The following is a 20,508-nucleotide window of genomic DNA, read 5'->3' on the forward strand; positions in this document are numbered from 1 at the left end:
TCTTGCTATGAGGTTTGCTCCAAGGGAAAATGAAAGAGAGCAAAATCACTTTCTGAGAAGCAGCCAGTTTAATGCTGGCAGGATAACTTCAGAATTTAATTTCTTTTACTGCATTTTGCTGCAGTCCTTGAGTCTGTTTCTCTCTCATCTCCCCATGCTAGAAGAGATCTGTTACAAAGTGCCCACAGCAGGACTAGGCTTAAATATCTACACCTTAAAAGTCCAAACAGCTCCCATAGTTGCAGAAAATGTATTCCTATCAGGTCCTTAAACTGTTTTATTGGGAAAATCACTGCATCTCCCTCCAGAAGCCTACTACAGAACATGTCAATTCCTTACTCAAACCCTGAATGTTCTCCAAAAAGATGTAGATTTTCAGATTTAAAATTGCCTTGTTTAGGCTGAGATTACAAGCTAATACCAACAATTGTGTCCACTGAGTCTGTATGAAGGGTTTTGGTCATGGAAAAAGTACATTCTCACACAGTACAAAATAAAAATCTCAAAGGGTCAAATGCCCCTCCACCTCACACTCTATTCTTCCTGTCTTTCTACACTTCGCAGAAACAGGGGCAAGGAGGAGTTGAAAAAAGCATGGAAGAAAATAGCATTTTCACAGGCAAAACAGTAACATATTTCAATTGCAGCAAGTAACCTTTCTGCACAAAATATGACCAGCTCTTCTCAGGAGTTTCCAGCTGTGGTAGGCTGAGACTACAGGTATAACACAAAGGCAAACATGGTTTACATTCTGAGAATTTCCATAGTTTTCATGATGAGAAACGCATTTGTGCGATCTGAACTACCAGTAATACGTCTGCTGTGAGATATACTCTGAGTAATCCTTTTAAAAAGGATGGACATATTTTCATTAGAAATGGAAAGCTGTTCTGAAGACCCATGATGCTAAATAAATGGTATTTCAGTGAACAAAGGTGCTGTAAATTCAACATACTAGTTTCTCCAATTCATCATCCTATAAGCGGAAACGTAGCAGTTCAATTGCCAGCCACACTGTTCATTCATTCTTAATTATAAATGGTGTGCCACTTATGAAATCAGTCTCTGTGTACTGCACAATCTGCACTCTTAGTTGCACAAATACTTTATTTTTGGAACAACGCAACCCAGCAATAAGCTTCCTTTTCCTTTTCATGACTAAGCTTCTATTAACATACAGCATTTATAAAAACTCTGGGCGCATGGAGAGAAAATTAGTTGCTCCTCTATGGCTAATGGTTTTTAGCTAATCACAGTAAAGCTCCACATCACTCCTAGCAGAGCTGTGATATTAAAACTGCACCTGCAACAAGGCAACAATGTACACAGCAATGATGTGCTCCAGACAGAAATGTCTTCCCTCTTGTTGTGACTTGCATTCCCCAGATATTTAACATTGACTTTGTACAGGCTTTGTAGATGCAATAAGACCCAAGCTTAAGCAGCTCCATTTTTTATTCTTGTAATTTAACTTTGTAATGGCTTATGAACAGTTACATACTTGGTTTCATACCCACCTCTTCAAACTGTGGGCCCAATCCTGTTATGGAATTAGTAGTAAAATGTTTCCCAATTCCAGCACTGACAGAAGGCTACTCCAGAAGACAAAACCAACTCCCAAAGCAAACACAATATAAAAAAACAATTTGGTCTAAAAACAATGAAAAAAATGCCTTAAGGCTTACTTACTAGGAAGTCTTCTTCACAGTACACCTTGCCATTGACATTGTAGAATGCTTTTCCTCGTAGTCTTCTCCCTGTAAAAATATTGCACTGTCAGAATTTTGTACTTTGTTCAGGATACGAAGTATAAAGCATGTCCTGCTGCGTGTGTTAACGTGGCCAGCTCCTGATGTCTTTACTGTTGGCAACATCCACCCAGGTGGAGGATTAGCCTGTAGTCTCCATCATGCATTAACAAACTCCTTATCAACCAAACATTAGTTGTGATTGATAGAACCCAGCTGATACCAGTTCCTAGAAAATTTGAAATCTAAAACCAGAGAGGACTATTCTGTGGGGAAAGGCTCATTTGTAAATTGATAAAATTTCCTTAGCAAGTGAAATCACATCACTGGAATCCACTGGATCACATCCACTGGAATCAACATCAGCAACACATTTGTCTCTGAAGGATCACAAACACAGAATACAGCATATGGCTATTCCTGTCACTGAAGCATCAATCAATTTCAAAATAACTATGCACTGAACTACCTGCGATACTAAGGCAGTACTGGTCACACATGAAGGTGAATACAGAATATCACAATGAAAACAAGAGATTTCATTAAATCTTACAGAACTCTACTGACAAAGCCTGTGATCATCATGAACTGGCAGTACCCCTTACAGTTAAGAAGTACACAGCAGACTACAGTGAGTCCCAACAAAATGGATACAAAATGGATACAAAAAATGAACTCAGAAATAACTGAGCCCAGCCAGATTTTAGGTACCACACACCAGATCTCTGCTGTACACCAGAACTGCCACACCAAAGGGGAAGAGATTTTATCAGTGTAAAACCAGCTAGTGGATGGAAACCAAACCAGTGCTGACTCACCTTATTTCCACTCCCTGTCAGGTTCTGAGTGGCCAAAGCTCCCAGATACTTGGATGCTCTCACAAGCCACTTGCAGCTTAGGCAGGCAGATGGCACAGTGCATACTGCAGGCTGCATACCAGCTGCGGATGGGAATGCACAGCAGCAATACTGTCAGGGACACAAAAGCAATGAAGAAGGCAAAAGACTCTGTACTACAGGTCAATAGAAAACCTCTCTCAGGTCACTGTTGAAGCTTTTATTCCACAGAACAAGCTTGGACTTCTCCAAGACAGAGCAGCTGCCCCATAAACACCACCTATCTGTGGTGGGTTCAACTCTCAGGGCCAGAGAGCTGAGCCAGTTGGCCAAGCACAGAGGGGCAGAAGTGTTCTTCAAGGTTTCCATAAACAGTGTTGAGGAAAATATGATTAATTTTCATTGCTTAAAAGTGCCTTTTACACGTTGCCCCTGTGATCCAATCCTGGGAAACAGTGTGTGGCACAAAAAACTTAGGATCTGGACTGAAGCTTTTGGGAAATCACATGCTGCATGTGGTTGTCTGGCGGTTTTACTGTCGTGGCAGAGGGAAATGCTTCTTTTGTGTGCACATTCTTGGGCTGTCGATCTCACAGGCTGCTGTCTCCATACTGCTGGTAGGTGGAGTCAGCTCTTGTTTGTCTTTCCAGCTGCCCGGTAGCTCTGGTGGGGACCAGGAGCCCGGCAGTGTGGACAATGCACTGAGACCATCAATCTTCTCTGAGACTCTTTGGTAAAATGGCTCTGTGCCATATATCATAGAAACAAGACATGGGGCCAGGACAGCTCGCAGGGGGGTCACAGAGCCTCTCTAGGCTGGATCAGGAGCAACCACCTCTTGATCTCTGCTGCATTGCCACTGTTCTTAAATCTCTCCACCAAAAGATTTGTCACTGCCATTCCCAGCCTGCTCCCGGTATTAACTACAGCACTGTTGTCATCTTTCAGAACACCTCTGAGTACAAAGCTTGTGCCAGCTTGCTGATGCGTAACATCCTCTGCCAAGGTGTAGGGCCAACCAGGCACAGAGTTGGGCAAGGGGACATTTGGCCAAGAAAGAGATCTACTCCAGAAAAGAAACCAAGGACTGCTGTCCTTTGCCCTGATGTACTTACCTAAATGAAAATAAAGGAACTAATAATAAAATTATGAGAAAGAGAAGGAGGAAAAGAACAAAGGTCAGAACAGCTTTTTGAAGGACATCCTGGCCTTCGTATGGGAAATGAAGGGGCCACACTCTGGCCACAGACTTGTCTTTGATGTGCTGATGCACTTCCAACTTGCTCACACACACTGCCGTCACCAGTACAGAAAGAGGGCATTGGCTTCATGTGGTAAAGCTCTGTCCATCACCCTCACTGCACACCCATTGTGATCAGAAGCAGCACAGATAATTAGGGGCAAATCCTGAACTACGGTGCTGGAAGCATCTCTACATGAAATCAATGCCCTCAGTGAGGGCGGGCACCAGCATCTCCTGAGGCATTACAGAAGGTACATGAGTGCCTGTACATCCTGCTTCTTGTTGTGCTGTGCAGACCCTGGCAGCTCTCAGGTTGAAAGAAGGGCCTCAAATTCTAATCCTGTGATTTCCTCAGCACAGCACCCTGGCAGAAGTCAATGAGGCCTGGTTCTGCCCTGAACGAGAAGGGTGCAAAGTAAACATGGCAAAAAGGATGTTTTAGACTGACTCTCAGTGATGCTTATAATACCAAGGGTGTTTGGCAGCTGACTGCCCTAAGACATGAAACAACCTTACCTCACCCAAGCACAGCAAAGCTACAAGCCCCTATCCCAGTCACTGCACAGCTTGTGAGCTGCTGCTCCTCAATTCCACATGGCTCTGTACCAGCTGGCAAACACAGGTAACTGACTTCCCTTCCTATACAGTGATGCAGTCTGTTTCATACTGTTTTCGTTCCAGCTGAGACAGAGTTGGTTTTCTTCATAGTGTCTGGTACAATGCTTTGTTTTGGTTTTAGGAGAAAAACAATGCTGATAACACTCTGATGCATGCAGTTGTTGCTGAGCAGTGCTGTACAAAGCCAAGGACACTTCAGCTTCCCCAGTTTCTTCTGCTGTCCTACCAACAAGAGGAGCAAAAGAAGCAGGGAGGCACAAGGGCCTCCCAGGCCTTATGGCCTCAAGTTGCATCAGGGAAAGTTCAGGTTGGATGTTAGGAAATATTTCTTCTCTGAGAGAGCGGTCAGGTGCAGGAACAGGCTGCCCAGGGAGGTGATGGAGTTACCAACCCTGGAGGTGTTCAAAAAGCATTTAGATGTTGTACTGAGGGACATAGTGGGAAATACTGGTGATAGGTGGACGGTTGGACTGGATGATCTTACAGGTCTTTTCTAACCTTGGTGATTCTATGATTCTAAGGGGCCCAAGGTGCTGTGAAGAGACAGAATCAGGATAACTGATTCTGGCCAAACAGATATTCCATACTGTATGACATCACGTGGAAAGAAAGTTTAGAAAAGTTTAGTTTCTGCATGCTGGGGGGCTCGCCTGGGCATCGGTCGTGGGTAGTAAGCAATTGCTTGTGCATCACTTGTTATAGACATTCATATACATACATACAGTCCTATTATCCTTTACCTTTTCTCTATCTTAGTAGATAAGTTGTTTTTTGGTTTTCTTTCTGATTCTTTCTCCCATCCCACTGGGAAAGAGGGAGCGAGCGAACAACTGTGTGGTGCTGAGCCACCTGCTAAGTTAAACAACAACACATGCAACACTCACACTGCATGCAAAACTGAGGAAAACTACTATTTTCCCCATTTCATAGCTGAAAAAAAAACAAGCCAACTGTTAAGGAAGTGACTTGCCTAAACTCACAGAACAAGCAAAAAGCTTACTCACATGCTAATCACTATTATTAGCAATAATTAATATGATTGATATGTCTTCTACCTTAGAGGACATTCATTCATGGATATAGTACAATAATTATCTCATAAACAAGCAGCTGCAAGTTATCACACAAATAGTGCAGACTGCACTGCATTGGTTGCTACATACTGCATTTTAGAAATAAAGGCAAAAACCTACTTTCCACTTGCACACTAGGACAAGCTGCTAAATGGCTCCACTGAGCACAGTCAAACACCCAGCTCTAAGAGTGCCTGGCATCAAGTGAACACCATCACGGACCCAAATCCGCCAGCATTTGCCAGAGGGACACCAAGCAAAAGAGCCACAGCATGCTGTGCTGACTGGCCAGCCAGCCAAGGATGCCCTGCACCAGGGTACAAGGCTTTGCAGGCTGGGACAGCCAAATGAGCTGCTGTCAGGGCAGCTTCTTCTCTTGAGATACTGGAGCAGCTCTGGAGCCCACAGAGCACTAACCTGTCCCATGCAGTTGTAACCTGGTACTGTCAAGTAAAGTTTAACAAAAGCTTTAGCCAAATTTGTTTTAGCCAGCTGAGTCAAGCATCTGGTCAAATAACCAGGTACACCTCCTGTCCACTGATAAAATGGCCTGCTGCTCGGTTTTCCTTTAAATGTCTGAGTGCAGCCAAGTCCAGCTTACTATTTGCTTTCATAATATTGAAGCAAAAATCAGAGTTTCTAACAAAACTTGAAACAACCTACAGACAGCTCATTATAATAATAACAAGCACTTATAATGAGCAGCCTAGCAGAGAGTTCACAAGTAGAAGATTTCACAAACACTGTGCTTCTTCCCTCTTTTAGCTGGATACCCACCTTGGCACATCCACCCTGTCAGACCAGTTTTCAACAGCAGCAGGGAAGAGGCTCAGTTTCATATCTGACCCAAATAGCAGCAGGTCGGCCAAGACCGTGTGAGGGGACCATGCAGGCCCAAAGACAAGGGCAGAACACCTTCCAGTCTGTACCTCAGGTGCAGACATGTAACATCAGCTGTTACAGGAAGCTCTTTTTTTAACTTGTGTGCTCTTTAGCCTTGTTTACCGTAGAAAAAGCTTATGCACACACAGGGACAATATATGACCATCTACTACGTTTTAAACTGACATCCACATGTTGATAAGGTAGAGAGGCTCCAGGATAAAAATGCTATCTTCTGCTATGTTAGGCAGAAGACAGACAGCTTGTAAATATTCCAATTAAGAATGAGGCATTTCACATAGATATCTTAGCATTTAAACATAATAAAAAGTAAGCTAGAAATGAAGTTGTCTCAAGGAATGAGCATAACTGGTATTTGCAGCCAAGACAACAAATGCCCAAAAGAAAACGGGCCCTTTGGAACTTTCTTTTAATACATAAAGTCAGAATCAGCTCTAGGTTTTTAACATCAATTTTTCATTTAACCAATTTGTGTGTTTCTACTGTTTAAATTTATCTAATAATTACTTCCTGCACCATTTTTATGTTCTATGTGCTGCAAACTAAAAGGAAGGCATAAAAGAATAGTTGCTTTAGCAAAGGACTCAACTTGCAAAAGGAAAAATGACCCACCACTGACACATGCTGTCCACAACTATTCCCTCCAGTCTCCAAACACTTTGCCTGGTGGTGAAAATACACCAGTCAGGAAGCCAAGACGGGGTAGAACTTTTTCCAACAGTTTCAAAAGCTGCTCCAGGCCCTTATGGAACAAAATGCAAATCAGATCAGGTTTTACAGTCTCAAGAAGGAGCTCCAAGTGCTGGAAATGTCCTGCCCCTTTCCCCAGCAACACTGAAAACATCTTCAGAGCCCTTCTGGATGCTGTTAGCAGGAGGATATTTGTCTAGGGAGAGGTGAGTTTATCAAGTCACAGCCTTCGGTGGTAGATTTCCAGCCCCACAGAGGATGATGCAACTGAATCAGGGGCTGACCCCCCCTTCCTCTCCTTTGTAAAACAAGAGATAGCAATGTCTCACTGTCACAGCATGGTTATTAGACCTAATTACTGCTTGCAGCACTTTGAAGTTGAAAAGTGCCAAGCATTATTATAATATTTTAAGGACTTTGATGATTAAAAACATGCAACCGTTGGGTAATAATAATGATTTACTACTATTGTAGAGTAAGCAAGTTCATGTGAGAAGTCTGTGTTGTCTCAGGGGCTACCACTACTTAAAAACAAACAGCTCCCCACTGACATAATGGGAATGCTGCAGCCACAGTCTGTAAGATAATGCCCAGCACAGCCCTGAGACTACTCACGTGCTGCAAAATACACTGGCATAGTTCCTCATCATCGTTATCTCCGTCAGGATATTTTCAATACATGTGCCCATTCTCATAACTTCATGCTGGAAGGTTTCAGTGGGAACAACGTGCAAGATAACTAGTAATATCATTTTTATTTCTCATGTTACAGCTGTGTGGAACAAGAAGCCCATATTTTAATCAGAACATATAATTAAAATCTCCCGGTATGGTCTGCAATTGAAGAGTTCGGCTGCACTGCTGCTAAAGATAAGGATGCTTCCTTCGATAAGGTAGAGCTAATTAAAAGCCTGTGCAGCCAGAGCTATTGCCACTGAATACTATTTGAGTACCTGCCATTCCTGTTCGCTAGAAACATGCCTGGGTAGGTCTGACCACACACGAGCACAGGCCTCAGCTCTGCCACTGCATCTCCCATGGAGGTGCGGCTCCTCCAGAGCTCTGCTCAGGCAGAAAGGGGTGGCTGTATGAGGGCAGGTGGGATGGCTGGTGCTGCCCTGCTGCAGCACCTCTCCTCCAGCTACAGGCACAAAGATGTGCTTGAGCCCCCCAGCACAGCCCAGTGCTGCTCCAGGGGCACTCAGTGTGCATTTCCACACTCTCCAAGTTTTGGTCCAGAACTCATGCAGCTTTCTGAGCACGTCAGCCCCTGGCTCTTCATGCCTGACTGACCAACAAATTGTGCATATCTGTTTTATTTAGCAATGTTAAACATGGACCTAATTGCTTGCTAACAGCTTCAGATGCCAACTCTGCAGCAACTGATGCAGCAGCAGCAGCATTACCAGTCTCATGCTAGGATCTTAAGCAAGTTTCTCAAAGAGTTGAACTAAAAGTGGCATGTAAATATACAGTAAAGATTCATATACAACAACATTTGCTTAAGTACTTCACAGCTATCGTAAGAGAGAAGGAAAATGCCTGTATGTTGCCCCAGAACCCCATTCAAGTGAAATCAGGCTAGTCCTAAGTAGCCTAGGCTGAGCAAAAGTTGCATTTTCTCACCTGCTGTCCTTCTGCAGCTGGAGCCAACGCTGCTTCAGGAAACTTAAAATTTAGGAGGGTAGAATTGGTAACTTAGTTTTACAAAAGCTCTTGACTGGGGATTTCTGTTTTAGAGCCATTCTGCAAAGGTCATCTACGGGCTGCCCTTGTTCCCTGCACAGACAGAACCCCATGTGCACCGTTACATCCCACGCGCCACCCACGGCTGTGCCCTGGGTGCCCATCACTGAGCCTGTTCCTGGGTGACTGGTGCCCAAAGGACTGCAGTAGGGGCTGCAGATACCACACAACAGTACAGGGCACCACATTGGAGACCAGCATCCCTAGTATTAAATTCTCCAGCACAGATGCTGCGGTTCTTCTTGCCAAACAATGTGCCAGACCTGTGCCATTAGAAAGCACAGAACCGCTCAGACTGCCTTCTGATAGCATGAGACAGATCCAGATTTCAAAGAACATTAGGTTAAAAATGTAGATACACATTTTAGCAGTTGAGAAGCAGGGACTAAGATAACTCAAATTCTGAAAAGTGAATGCAATATTTGGAATACAATCTGCCACACCAGAGGTCAGAACAGCAGTATGTCTGAGAAACAGAAGCTAAAACTGAAGTTAGATGCTGATACTTTAAGAGAAATACCAAGTTTACAAACACAGAAGAAATCGTTGAAAATATTAAATAACAACTTGATTCTGTTATCTCCTCTACCCACTTAGCACAGGACAAAACGGATGCTGAATTTCATCCAGATCTATTTTCTTTCACTACAAAGGGAACACTCGCTCGCCAGGCATTAAAGATGTGCCAAAAGAAAACAAAAGCTTCCAATGCTTTTTATTTATTTGTTATCATTTCTCCTCGACTGACACGAGTTAGAGCCTTCAGTTCTCCACCCCTCACTCTGGCTTCTGACTGCATATCTGCAGAGAGGTTTCCTTTACTTGGGGTTTCTGTTACTCAGTTGAAAACGAGGAGCACCAAGGCTGCTCAGCCCCTCAATTAACGGTTGTTAATCACATTTTTCTTCTCCATCCCCTCCACATGAGCGTAACCCCCCCGAGTAAGGCGGGACGGTCCATGCAGCGCCCGCAGCAGCAGGGTGCAGCCGTGCAGCATCTCATTGTACAGGGCAAGGAGCCACCGACAGACCTGCGGCCCAACCCCATGGCCCGCAACCGGGGTGGGTGACATTTCCATCCCCCACCACCGCCGCCCGGTCCCCATCTCACAATGCTCAGCGCTGCGGCTTTGTGAGAGGAGGGGTGAATTTCTAGGGCTTTCAGGGTTTTGAAGATAGAAAAAAAATCAATGCCAAATTCCTTTGAATAGAAGATACTGCATGTTGGCAGAAGCCACTTTTCACAGACTGCAGCCGTTTGAAATCTGAAACACTAAAAAGTGGCTACTGTGGATGTGCTGTATTTTTCTTTTCAAAGCAATCTGGCACACAATTTTGGTTCCCTGTTTCAGGACCCAATCCTGCATTCCTTTCACGCTCAGACTCCCATTGACTTTAAGGAATGCAGGATTGGATCCTAAATGTGTGCTTTACTCACACAATAGCTCCTCATGGTTACGATCTATTGAGAAAGGCACACTTTTAAAAACCATTTGGAATTGCAGGCTCATCCACCGGGCCAGAATGCTTGTAAAGATCTTCCATTATTTCAGGAAAAATGCTCGGTGTGTGAATTACACACACACACGTACACTCACACATTTTTCTGGTTTCAAGCTGCGGGCACAGCTTAGCTTGAGATGCATCAAAATATTTTGAGCAGTGGCCCGATAGCTAATAAAGAAACCACACTAAATTTAGTTTCTGAAAACAAGCAAAACTCCAGAGAAAAACAAAACACTGAGGCAAATACATAAGCTGCTGAATCTTTAGGATGGTTTTTCAGAGAACTCTTGTGAAAGCCTTTAAAAGACCAGCACCGGCTAAGACAAAACAGAGTCCAGCACTGCTATTTTTGAGGATGCTGTATATTGAATTACGAGGCTATTACAATGCAAATCTCAAATGTACAAGCTTTTTACTTGGCCGTAAACACAAAACAGTATACATTGTCCTTTCAGAAGAAAAGGTTTGCTGCTAAAATAGCAGAAGCCCTACGTAAATAACCAACATTCTTTCTGACTGAGGTCACTGACTTGGCCTATTCAATTCCGGGCTAGTCTGGGATTTGACAATCTAAGCAGGGGAGAGGCCCTTTCCTTTTTTTCAAAAGAATGCTGGGATTTTATTTGAAATTTAAACTCTTGCAAACAAAAGGTGGCATCGTATGCTAGAGGCCTATGAAGGTGGAGTACAGGATGTGTATTGTTTTCTCCCTTTACATAGATTCTTTCAGGAAAGAGTATTCAGAGTCTGTGAACAAATTCTAATCAAATATTATCGTCAGATAGGTAGAAGTGGGAGGACACGAATGGACGGTTTTAAGGATTAGGAAATTTATAAAATTTTGATCCACTGTATCTATTAAAATGTTTGTGTGAGAACTTAAAATGTCTTTTAATACAGCCATTAACTGAACGTTCCTCCACAGTTTAAGTTCCTAACTCTTATTTGTATGTTAAAAACCTCTCAGTACAAATCAGCTGTGGCTGCAAAGCAGCATTCATTTTCAATCTCTGTCTCAAGTTGATCTGTCCCAAAGAGGCAGATGGCAGCGTGCTGTTTTCCTCCCAGTTCCTGTTGCTCTTACCAGGGCACTCACTGACCCACTCTCTTTATAAAACAGTGGCCAATTCTGTGCCTGTGCTGCATACAACAATGCTGAGCTGTATTTGCAGCTGGTAGAAATTGCCCTGCCCCAACATACTGCGTCTTTGCTGTGCACTAGGTAAATGGTAAAATCCAGATGAAAACAAGGCACTTTATTAGTTTGACACATCTGTAGCTCAAGGTAAACTCTAGAATCTCCTCTGCAGTTTACCTTAACCTGCTATGACATCAAAATGAAAAGTTCATTACCTTCTCTTGGATTTTGCCTCCTGTCAACTAGTACACTGAAGAGATCACCTGTCCAGAAAGCATGCCCTTGCTGCCAAGAAGCTCCGCATTTTTGCACTTAGGTTGGTAATATGTCTTGCTCTGACTGCTATGCAGCTTTCATCTTCACTGAATCAGCAACAGCAAACCTGGGACTGAGAGGAGAGAATGTGGAGAGTACACTTCTGGCCCAATCTAGCTGTGTGACCAAACTGTCAGTTTCCAGTAGGATTACGTAGACAAATAGCTAATATCTTTTGTTACCTTGCTGGAAAACCCCACCTTTCTTGGCAGGGTATCCACAATCTCCATGCCATGTTTACTCTGCTGTGGAATTCTCTCTTCCTTTCTCTCTCCTTGTACTCCTCTGTCAGGTTATTTAACCAAAAGGTTACTTAGTGTTGTAGGGACTAGAAGATCTCTGACCTCTGGTACTTGAGCAAAGCATTCCTGTACAGACCATATTATAAACTCTGCAGATACTTTCAAACTTCCATACAAACTGCAAAAAGTTAAAATCCAGCAGATGTTTCCGTTCTTTCCCCACTTATGTATTTACTCTATCCCATCACCCATCAATTCCAGGATTAAGGCACAAATTATTTCCATGGAGCTCTGACAGACAAACTTGCATTTAAAAGGAGTTTGTAAAAACGTATGCTAAGCATGTATTTAAAAACAGAAACACAAGAGCCTGCACTGATCTAATAGCTGCTTTTGACCTACATATACTAAAATTTCTCTTAAAATATAGTTTTCATGAGCTAGCAAACAGACGTGCTAACAGGGAAATATAAAATAAAGCTCCAAATGTATTTGAATTAGAATTCCTTTTTTCAGAACTAGGTTTACAACTGCAAAAAATTATAAAAAGAAAGGCATAATAACACAGATAACCAAGCAGAAGCTGTAAGAGGACTTCCTACCACTCAGCAAGTTGAAAGGGAAGTAGGTATATCTCTCTTACCCCAAGGTAAGCTTCCACTGTGAGAGGCTTTCATGGCTCCATCACAGACCCAGCTTGTTATCAACAAGGAATACAGCTTTCCCAGCTGCTGCCTGTGAGCTGGACTTAAAAGAGGACTTGTCTTATCATACTCTCCCAGGAGTCCCAGCGTCAGCCCATTCCATGGCAAAATATATCCATCACCAAACTGCAGTCAGTTCCAGGCCAAGCCTTCCTGACTCCGCAGGACACAACCTTCCCAAGCAGCCTCACTAGCTGTTACCCGTGGAACATGGTGGGTGGTTTTTATTCAAGCTCTATTAAGAACTACTGCAATGGCAGCACACCATTTAGCACAGTATCCTGTCTCCAGCTCCAGCCAACAGTTGAAATTGAATGGGAAAGTGCATTAGAAATAGGGCTTGCACAGGCTGATGTGTTCCCAAGAACAACCACTCTGCTTCCAGCAAGCAGCACTTTAGGCCTTCCTGCACTGCAGGTTGCATCAGAACTATTATGTTTTATAGCCTCGCTGGACCAATCCTTCTTTAATTTGTCTAATTCCTCTATGAGCTCATTTATATTTCTGGCATCCACACTGTCCCTATGGCAGCGAGTTCCGCAGTTTCATTATGCATTGTATGAAGTGTTCCCCTTTTGTTTGTTTTAAACCTCTGCTGATCTCAGCTTCTGTTGCTTCCTACAGAACAAGGCAGCCTCTCCAGCCATCACCACAAGACTAGAGAAGTGTTGTAAATCAAAGCCTAAAACTTCCTTCTTGAGCTGCACACAGCAATGAAAAAGATTCAGGACACAGACACAGTTGGTATTTTTAGGGAGTAGCTTTTTGACACTCTGCTCAGGTCCTTACTGTATAACACAGAAGTGGACACCTACACATTACTCAAAAACTCCTTGCTCTCCATGTAAGCTCCCTACAGGAGCTGTGACAAAGCCACCAAATTCTGCATTGCCCTGAGTTAACAAGCAACCTTCATGAGAAGTGAAGTGCTATACTTCACACAGGATGTAGTTCCTCTGAGAATACATTCAAAAGAAGCAGTTACTGTGTTCCAGTAAAATTGAAGGTGTGGAATTTTTGTTTGTTTAAGGTCATTTAGTTCTGACTGCTATCTGGACATTTAAGGCAAGAATCCACCAGAAACTCCACCTGATAAACTTAACTCGCAAAAGTTAGTTAGATGCTTTGGGCACTGAAAGTTGGCTGAGGGCACTGCACACCCCTCACCATTGCCACCAGTTCTTTCCTGCAAGTCATTGTTCTCCTTTCAAGTTCAGACTCAGCTCAAAATCATAGCTTAGCCTGAATGGAAACTTGATCAAAAGCTGGCACAGAGAAACAAGTCAGACTGCCAAATGCCACCTTTGCATAGAGTTAACGGTAGCATCATCCCCTTCTTTCCTAATACTTTATACATAAAAGTACGTTGAACACAAGGAGTGGACACAGCCCAAACCTGTGGCAACATGCAGAAGTGCCTTAAGGGTGATGAGCAATTTCCCTAAACCATCTTCTGAGTTATCTCAGAGAAACAAGAATGGATTTGCACAGGAACAGCTCACTTTCTTCCTCCTAGTAGCACTGTATGTGTCAGCACCTCACTGTGAATAGCATCAAAGGATGCTGCTGCTGAACCTAAACATGCTGGCAGTGCTTGAACTGAGTCACATCCAGAAAGTGTTGAGCAGCCAACACCAATGCACCCATGCATTTGTGAAATCAAGTTCATGTGCTAAGGTTCTCATTCTGAGGTAAACCTTTGCATTAACATGAGATTATTGAGAATTACAGTGCTAGAAAGCAACAACTTAAAGCTCTGAATTTGATAATGCAAGTTCACCATCTGGAAAAGGGGGTCTAAATACGTTCTCTTTCAGCACCGACAGTTCAAAAAAAAAAAAAAAGCTTAGGTTAGTAGTATACTGTGTGAAAAATCTCAGGATGGCGAAGCACTACAATGTTCTGCCAGTTTTGAAGCAGAGTTTTTGGGTGTAGATCACTTAGCAAGAAACTCAAAAGAACTGAGATAACTCCTCTTATTCATGCTAGCAAATGATTACACTGATGTTAATAATGTTACTCCAGGTTTATTCCACACAGCTCCAAATAAACCTTGCTAGAATCTTAGATGTGTTTTAGCTGATAATCTAATATACTTTGCTGCTGATGAAATACAACTCAAAGTTACAATTGTACTGAATTACTGAAATGCACTGAGGCTGGCTGAGCCAATTCAAAATACAGTCAGAAAACAGCCCTGCCAAACAGCCTGTCCTTGGTATTTTGTGGCAGACTGACCACCGCGTCCTGCACCAGGTCCCTTTAAAACTAAAAGCACAAGCAGCTTCCAAGACACAGGAGCTGAATAGGTAGGGCTTCTGATAGTTCACTCACTCCTCTTGGCACTCAGGTACAATAAGGATATTGTTCCTTTAATGCTCAGCTTTCCTTTTAAGAAGTATGTGAGATTTCAGCCAATTCTCCCCAACGATTAGTTCAGGATGAATGTACTTAACTCAGGATTCAGCTGGAAAGAGCCCAAGTAGATGCAATCAATTTTCCACTAAGTCCACTTCCTTCTCCTCTTCCCTAACCAGAACGAGACATCAGCTTGCCACTACAGCCAGTGGTGACTAAAACAATGAAAACCACTGCCTTCAGCCATGCTTATATCAAACGTAGTTATTCCTTCTTTTGGATTATTTCCCTGATGCTTTTTTTTTCTCCTCATATTCCATTCATAAAACTTTGGGCTAGAAAAACCTTCATGGAAAAGCAGCTGTACATCAAACCACAAACACCAAATGCACTGGTTGCTATAAACTCCAAGGTTAACCATTCAAAACTGTACAGAATCAGTTGCAGAATTTCACTGATAAATTATAATTTCCCCTTCATGTATTAAGTGGAACCTCCCCAAGACTCTAATGTGCTGATTCTGTACACCTGCACCTGCTAGCCTCTGAGCTGTACCATCTCTGTGTCCAACACCAATATATCTTCACCATCATCATTATCTAAGCACCACATACTTCTTAGATACCAGCCACAGGTTGCTTTACTTGAGCCAACCCCACACACTGTTGCCTGAAAATGAACTTTTCTAACAGCAGGGATGATTTACTTCTCAAATTTAGCCAGGGTAATAAAAAAGTAACATTTTTCCTTTTTCAAAAACAAGGCTTAGAAGACGTGATCTCTGACTCTCACCTACATGTCATCTTAATAGTTTTAGTAGACAATTTCCAACTTCCCCAAATGTATGAACTCTTCTCTCTTAAATAACTTGTGGAGACAGCAAAACAAATCCTGGTGACTAGGAATTCTTTAGGCTTTCTTCCTCTAGAAAAACCATCAAACTTTTTTTTATCATGCTCCTCTACCACTTAGAATTCTTACAGCATCCTCAATATACATACACTTGTTTATAAGTTACATATACACATGCTATTGAAAATTTTAAAGGTTTCTTCCTGCAGCCAATCATCGTCAGCATTCTCTGGGATACATAGAGATACACCCTTCTTTGGAGTTCACTGCTCTGGAAGTCACAGGGTTGTTACCAATACCAATCCAGTGAATTGTTTCCGTAGGTCTGAATTTACACTGAAGTTCCCACTGTCAGAAATCCACTAACTCACTCTAAGCTACCTGCATTAATTCTAGGAAGAGCTTTTACAGAGGTAATAAATCAGATCCTCTAACTCCACACAGGTATACTAAAGAGCTGGTAGACCTTGTTAGCAGCCATATTCTGCATGCATGCACAGAAGCAACGTGAGTCATGGACATCAACACAGCCAACTTTGCTGTCAGAAGCCAGCACTGTGTACTAGCTTTACTTCTTCCTACAGCAGATATTGTAAGATCTTCTCTCTTCAGCTTCTTTGCCTATTACAAGATAGGCAGCTCATCATTCGCTTTTACTGTTATTCTGAATGCTGTGGAAGTTTACTGGAGCGTGTCAAACAGAGTTGAGGTTTGATAATTTCAGGCAAGAAAAATCAGTTTGAGGGCTGGTGTGGGAGGAAAGGGAGAGAGCAGCAAGCCTCTGGAGGGAACAGGGAACCAGAGTAAAGGGCAGTGCCGAAAACCAGGCTGCCTGTACCACACCAAGTCTGGCCTACAGGAGAGAGAGAGAGAGAGAGAGAGAAAGCAGAGAAGGGCAATGCTAGGGACCAGTCAGCCGATTGCAGGGGAAGCAGCAGTGAGAACAGATGGGGAAGCGAGTAGGAAGTTATTTGGGATCCTGAACATGAGAAGAAGGAATACAGCTACTCTTGTGTATCAATAAAGAGAGCTTGTGAAGATTAAACAGGGTAGTGCACAAAGCAGCAGAGGAACCCCTTGCAATGTGTCCAACTCAGCTGCCTCCATACTACCTTTGCTACATGCAGTGAGCAGGCAGAAGGAAGACAGGATGTCTGTGAGGCTTGCAACCTGTTTTTGTGAGCCCCCTGCTAACAGCATGAGGCAGTGAGCACTCTCATAGGATTTCAGGAATGATTTCACAAGGACTCCATAACCTCACTGACACTGATGTTTACCAGGGGTTTGAACGCATCTCAGAGGCCATGCCTGTCAGCAGCCTCTCCTACACCCTTCTCTCCCAGCACACTCCTGGCACGAGACAACAGCAGTGCTTGCAAAACCACTTGGCAGAAAATGCTCTGCAAGAATAACAACACTTATTATCTCTGGTAGGAATCCACATCTCTGCTCCCGTCATACAAATTAAAGCTTAAATGCAAAAATACAAAGCTACATCTTCGTTTGTTATTTCACTCTGTAGGACAAATACAGAGAAGTGGGAAGAGTCTTTGCCATTTCAGGTTGCTGTCCTTTCATCACCCAGAAACAGCAATATTGTGTGTGAAATGTTGAAGTAACCTGTCCCCAGGGCAATGGTAGCAGATTGTTCTGGCTGCAGACCTGTTCCTTGAGTACTAAACACCTGGAGGAAGAGGAGGACTAAACATCCTGCAAATACTAAGTGATGTTCCCTAAGTAACACATCCTCACTCTTTGCCCAAAGCTGTTGGGACATCTGTGCCAGGCAAGAAACACAAACTACACCTCAAACTATTGCATTTCCACTTCCCTCCACCGCTTTAAGAAAATAATTCTCATTGATTTATTCTAAGCAGGAGTGGTGGTGAGCTCTCATGAGAAAGAGTATCACTAAGGGATGACTGTCTGAAGAGACAGCACAGAGCAGTTTAGGAGAGGGTAGTGGCCACAACGAAAATGCTTTCATCCTCAGCAGCCCAGCACCACTTTCTAGATACACACGGATACTGCAGTGTATCATGTTATCTCTGCTGGCTGCCAAAGTGCACTGGCTGTGCTCAATCAGATACCGGTCCTGAAAACTGCCAAATGGAGTCAATAATCCTACAAATGGAGGAATACTGAATACAGACTGGATGCTGGCCATGAGGGAGGCCACAGCGGGGTTCTGCTTCACGTCTGTTTTTAGAAAGTATTTACCACACCTAATTCAACACCATGAGGTAGAGTTTGCAAGCATGAAGATTTCTTATTTTTGTGTCAGTTCAATGCAGGGCACCCACGCAGAGGCTCCACTCTAATAATATTTTTACTGAAAAAGTCCTATTTTAACTCATTATTTCTGGCATAGTGTTTGTAATCAAAATTCCTTTGTTTTTCCACAAGGACAGGGAACAGGCTCACCTAGGGAGAACCACGCTGTAAAGCTGTTAGCATCAGTGTGATCAGAGCAGGCTCCTGCTGCTCAACAAAAAGCTCACGGCACTGCCCACAGAGTCAGAGGTACTTTAGACAGTAAATGGAAATGGATTTGGCCATGAACAGTGACAGATCTAAAAAATCTCAGTAGAAGTTCTGGTCAAAGGAAGAATTTTCAGGAAATGAGATATTTATTGGAAGGGGAAAAATGTTTATTGTTTAAGATCTAATTTATTGATTTTATTCCTCATGCTTTGAGAAAAATAGATGGGCAGAGAAAAATTCTCACCTGTTTATAACGAAGCTAAAATTTCCTGAGAAGTCTAAGAACACAAGACAGCATACACCCACTAGCAAGTAAGTCTGGAAAGTGACCTGCAGAAGTCAATTTTATCAGAACAAAGTTGCTATTTTATAACAGTAAGTTTATAAGGAAGCAAAACATTCAGCCCATGTCAAATACCAGGGGTCACCAAAGCACTTTCCTTGGTCCCAAGGACAGCCCACTGCAGCTATAATCGGCCGATCCTCCCGAGTCCCATCATTTAAATGAGGAAAAAAAAAGTATGGTTGTTTATGTGGGCTTTGCGCCAAGCCCATTTCTCTGATATGCTCCTCTGGTGTATTTGTGCCTCACATCCGATTTAGAGAGTTCTCTGAATACTGGAGACAGCATTCCTTGGATACTTAATATAAATTAAAAACACAACATTGGGCTTGGACAGAGGAATGGGAACATTATTCACATGGCCCATGCACTGAGGGCTCTAGGGAATGGTGCTGGGAAAGTAGTCTTTTAAAAATCTTACATTAGTCCATGTATTTAATGACATACAATCCTCAGAATGGTCCTTCGTAAACTGTAAATATACATTATTTGAGCAAGTAATTATTTTCAGTAGCAAGCTGTAACAGCTGTATGGCTTGGCTGCCAGATACTGCAAATGTTTATTCCAGCAAATGCATCTATTTGTGATATAACAATTATTTAACAATTTACAAAGCTTGCCACTCCTCTGATACTTTCATCTCAGAATCTCTAGTTCTTTTCAAAATATTAATGAAATCAGCACAGAATCACCTGTGTGAGGTAGGTGACAATTAGCTGCATGGGAGAAGTCAGACTGGTTCAGTGACCTGCCACAATGACAAGTCCATAGCAGAGTGAAGTAAAACCCCATCCTTTGATTCAAAGGGCTGAGTTACCCCTTCAGGACCACCGGCTTAATAATTCACTCAGCTGTCTTTTGTTAATATTCTTTTGTTAATGTCTTTTGTTAATATTCTCAGCCAAAAGGAAACTGGAAAGACAATGTCAAACTTCCCGTCAGTGTACATCCAGGGACAATACTACCAGGTCTGCTGTACATCCAGGGACAATACTACCAGGTCTGCTGCTGCTGTTTAATCAATTTCATAAATGTGAAGACAAAAGATCATCTATTTTGTTTCATATGTAGCAGAAGTCTTCAGACAAACAGCTTTCTTAGACCCATTTTTAAGGTGAAAATTGATAGTGGAAGCTTTTGATCTGTAAAATTATTTTCAAATGTAAAACCCAGGCTGTTTTCTGGTGTGAAACATCAATGAGTTTTCAGGCCATACAGATCTCTCCATTGAATTAAATACTAAACAAAAATTACCAGAGAGGATGAGTCAGTAATCTTGCTCAAATAGGAGAAATGGATAAAGTGCGAAGACAGACAGACCTTTGTTATAGAGCACGTGAAGATGAAGATAACATAAGCAGTAAAAATCCATTTTTGCTTCACACCATCTCCATCAACAGAAGCTTTACAAAACATTTCTCTGGTAGATGCTGTCCAACTTACGCAGGACTTGCAGGGCAGAAGAGAGAGGTATGAGTGGGGCTAGGGAGGAGAGGTCCTGGCTCTGCAGTGCAGAGCGTCACCAGGGGGATGGACAGCAAGAAGTCCATAACTAGAAATGAAAAACAGGAAAACAGGCAAGAGGAACATGAACAAAGCATGATTCAGTTGAAAAAGTACACGGAAGTCTGGAAGAGCAGTTTTGTTTGTGAGAAGGAACATAATGAAGCTTCCATGGCTGTGAATTGATACAATTTTAACTCTGGTTA

At 42.7% G+C, this 20,508-nt stretch overlaps 1 protein-coding gene across 2 annotated transcripts in view; it reads right to left on the bottom strand.

Annotated features, from left to right (window-relative positions):
- Positions 1-20,508, bottom strand: part of WTIP (WT1 interacting protein) — a 74,359-nt gene that overhangs the window by 17,979 nt on the left and 35,872 nt on the right. Inside the window, exon 3 of one of the 2 annotated variants that reach the window (XM_031615423.2) lies at positions 1,690-1,757. In XM_031615423.2, the coding sequence (XP_031471283.1) occupies positions 1,690-1,757 (68 nt within the window). The other variant, XM_090149339.1, reaches the window with a different exon arrangement.

This window comes from Phasianus colchicus, chromosome 13 (genome assembly GCF_987193195.1).
Source record: "Phasianus colchicus chromosome 13, bPhaCol1.hap1.1, whole genome shotgun sequence".
Taxonomy (NCBI): domain Eukaryota; kingdom Metazoa; phylum Chordata; class Aves; order Galliformes; family Phasianidae; genus Phasianus; species Phasianus colchicus.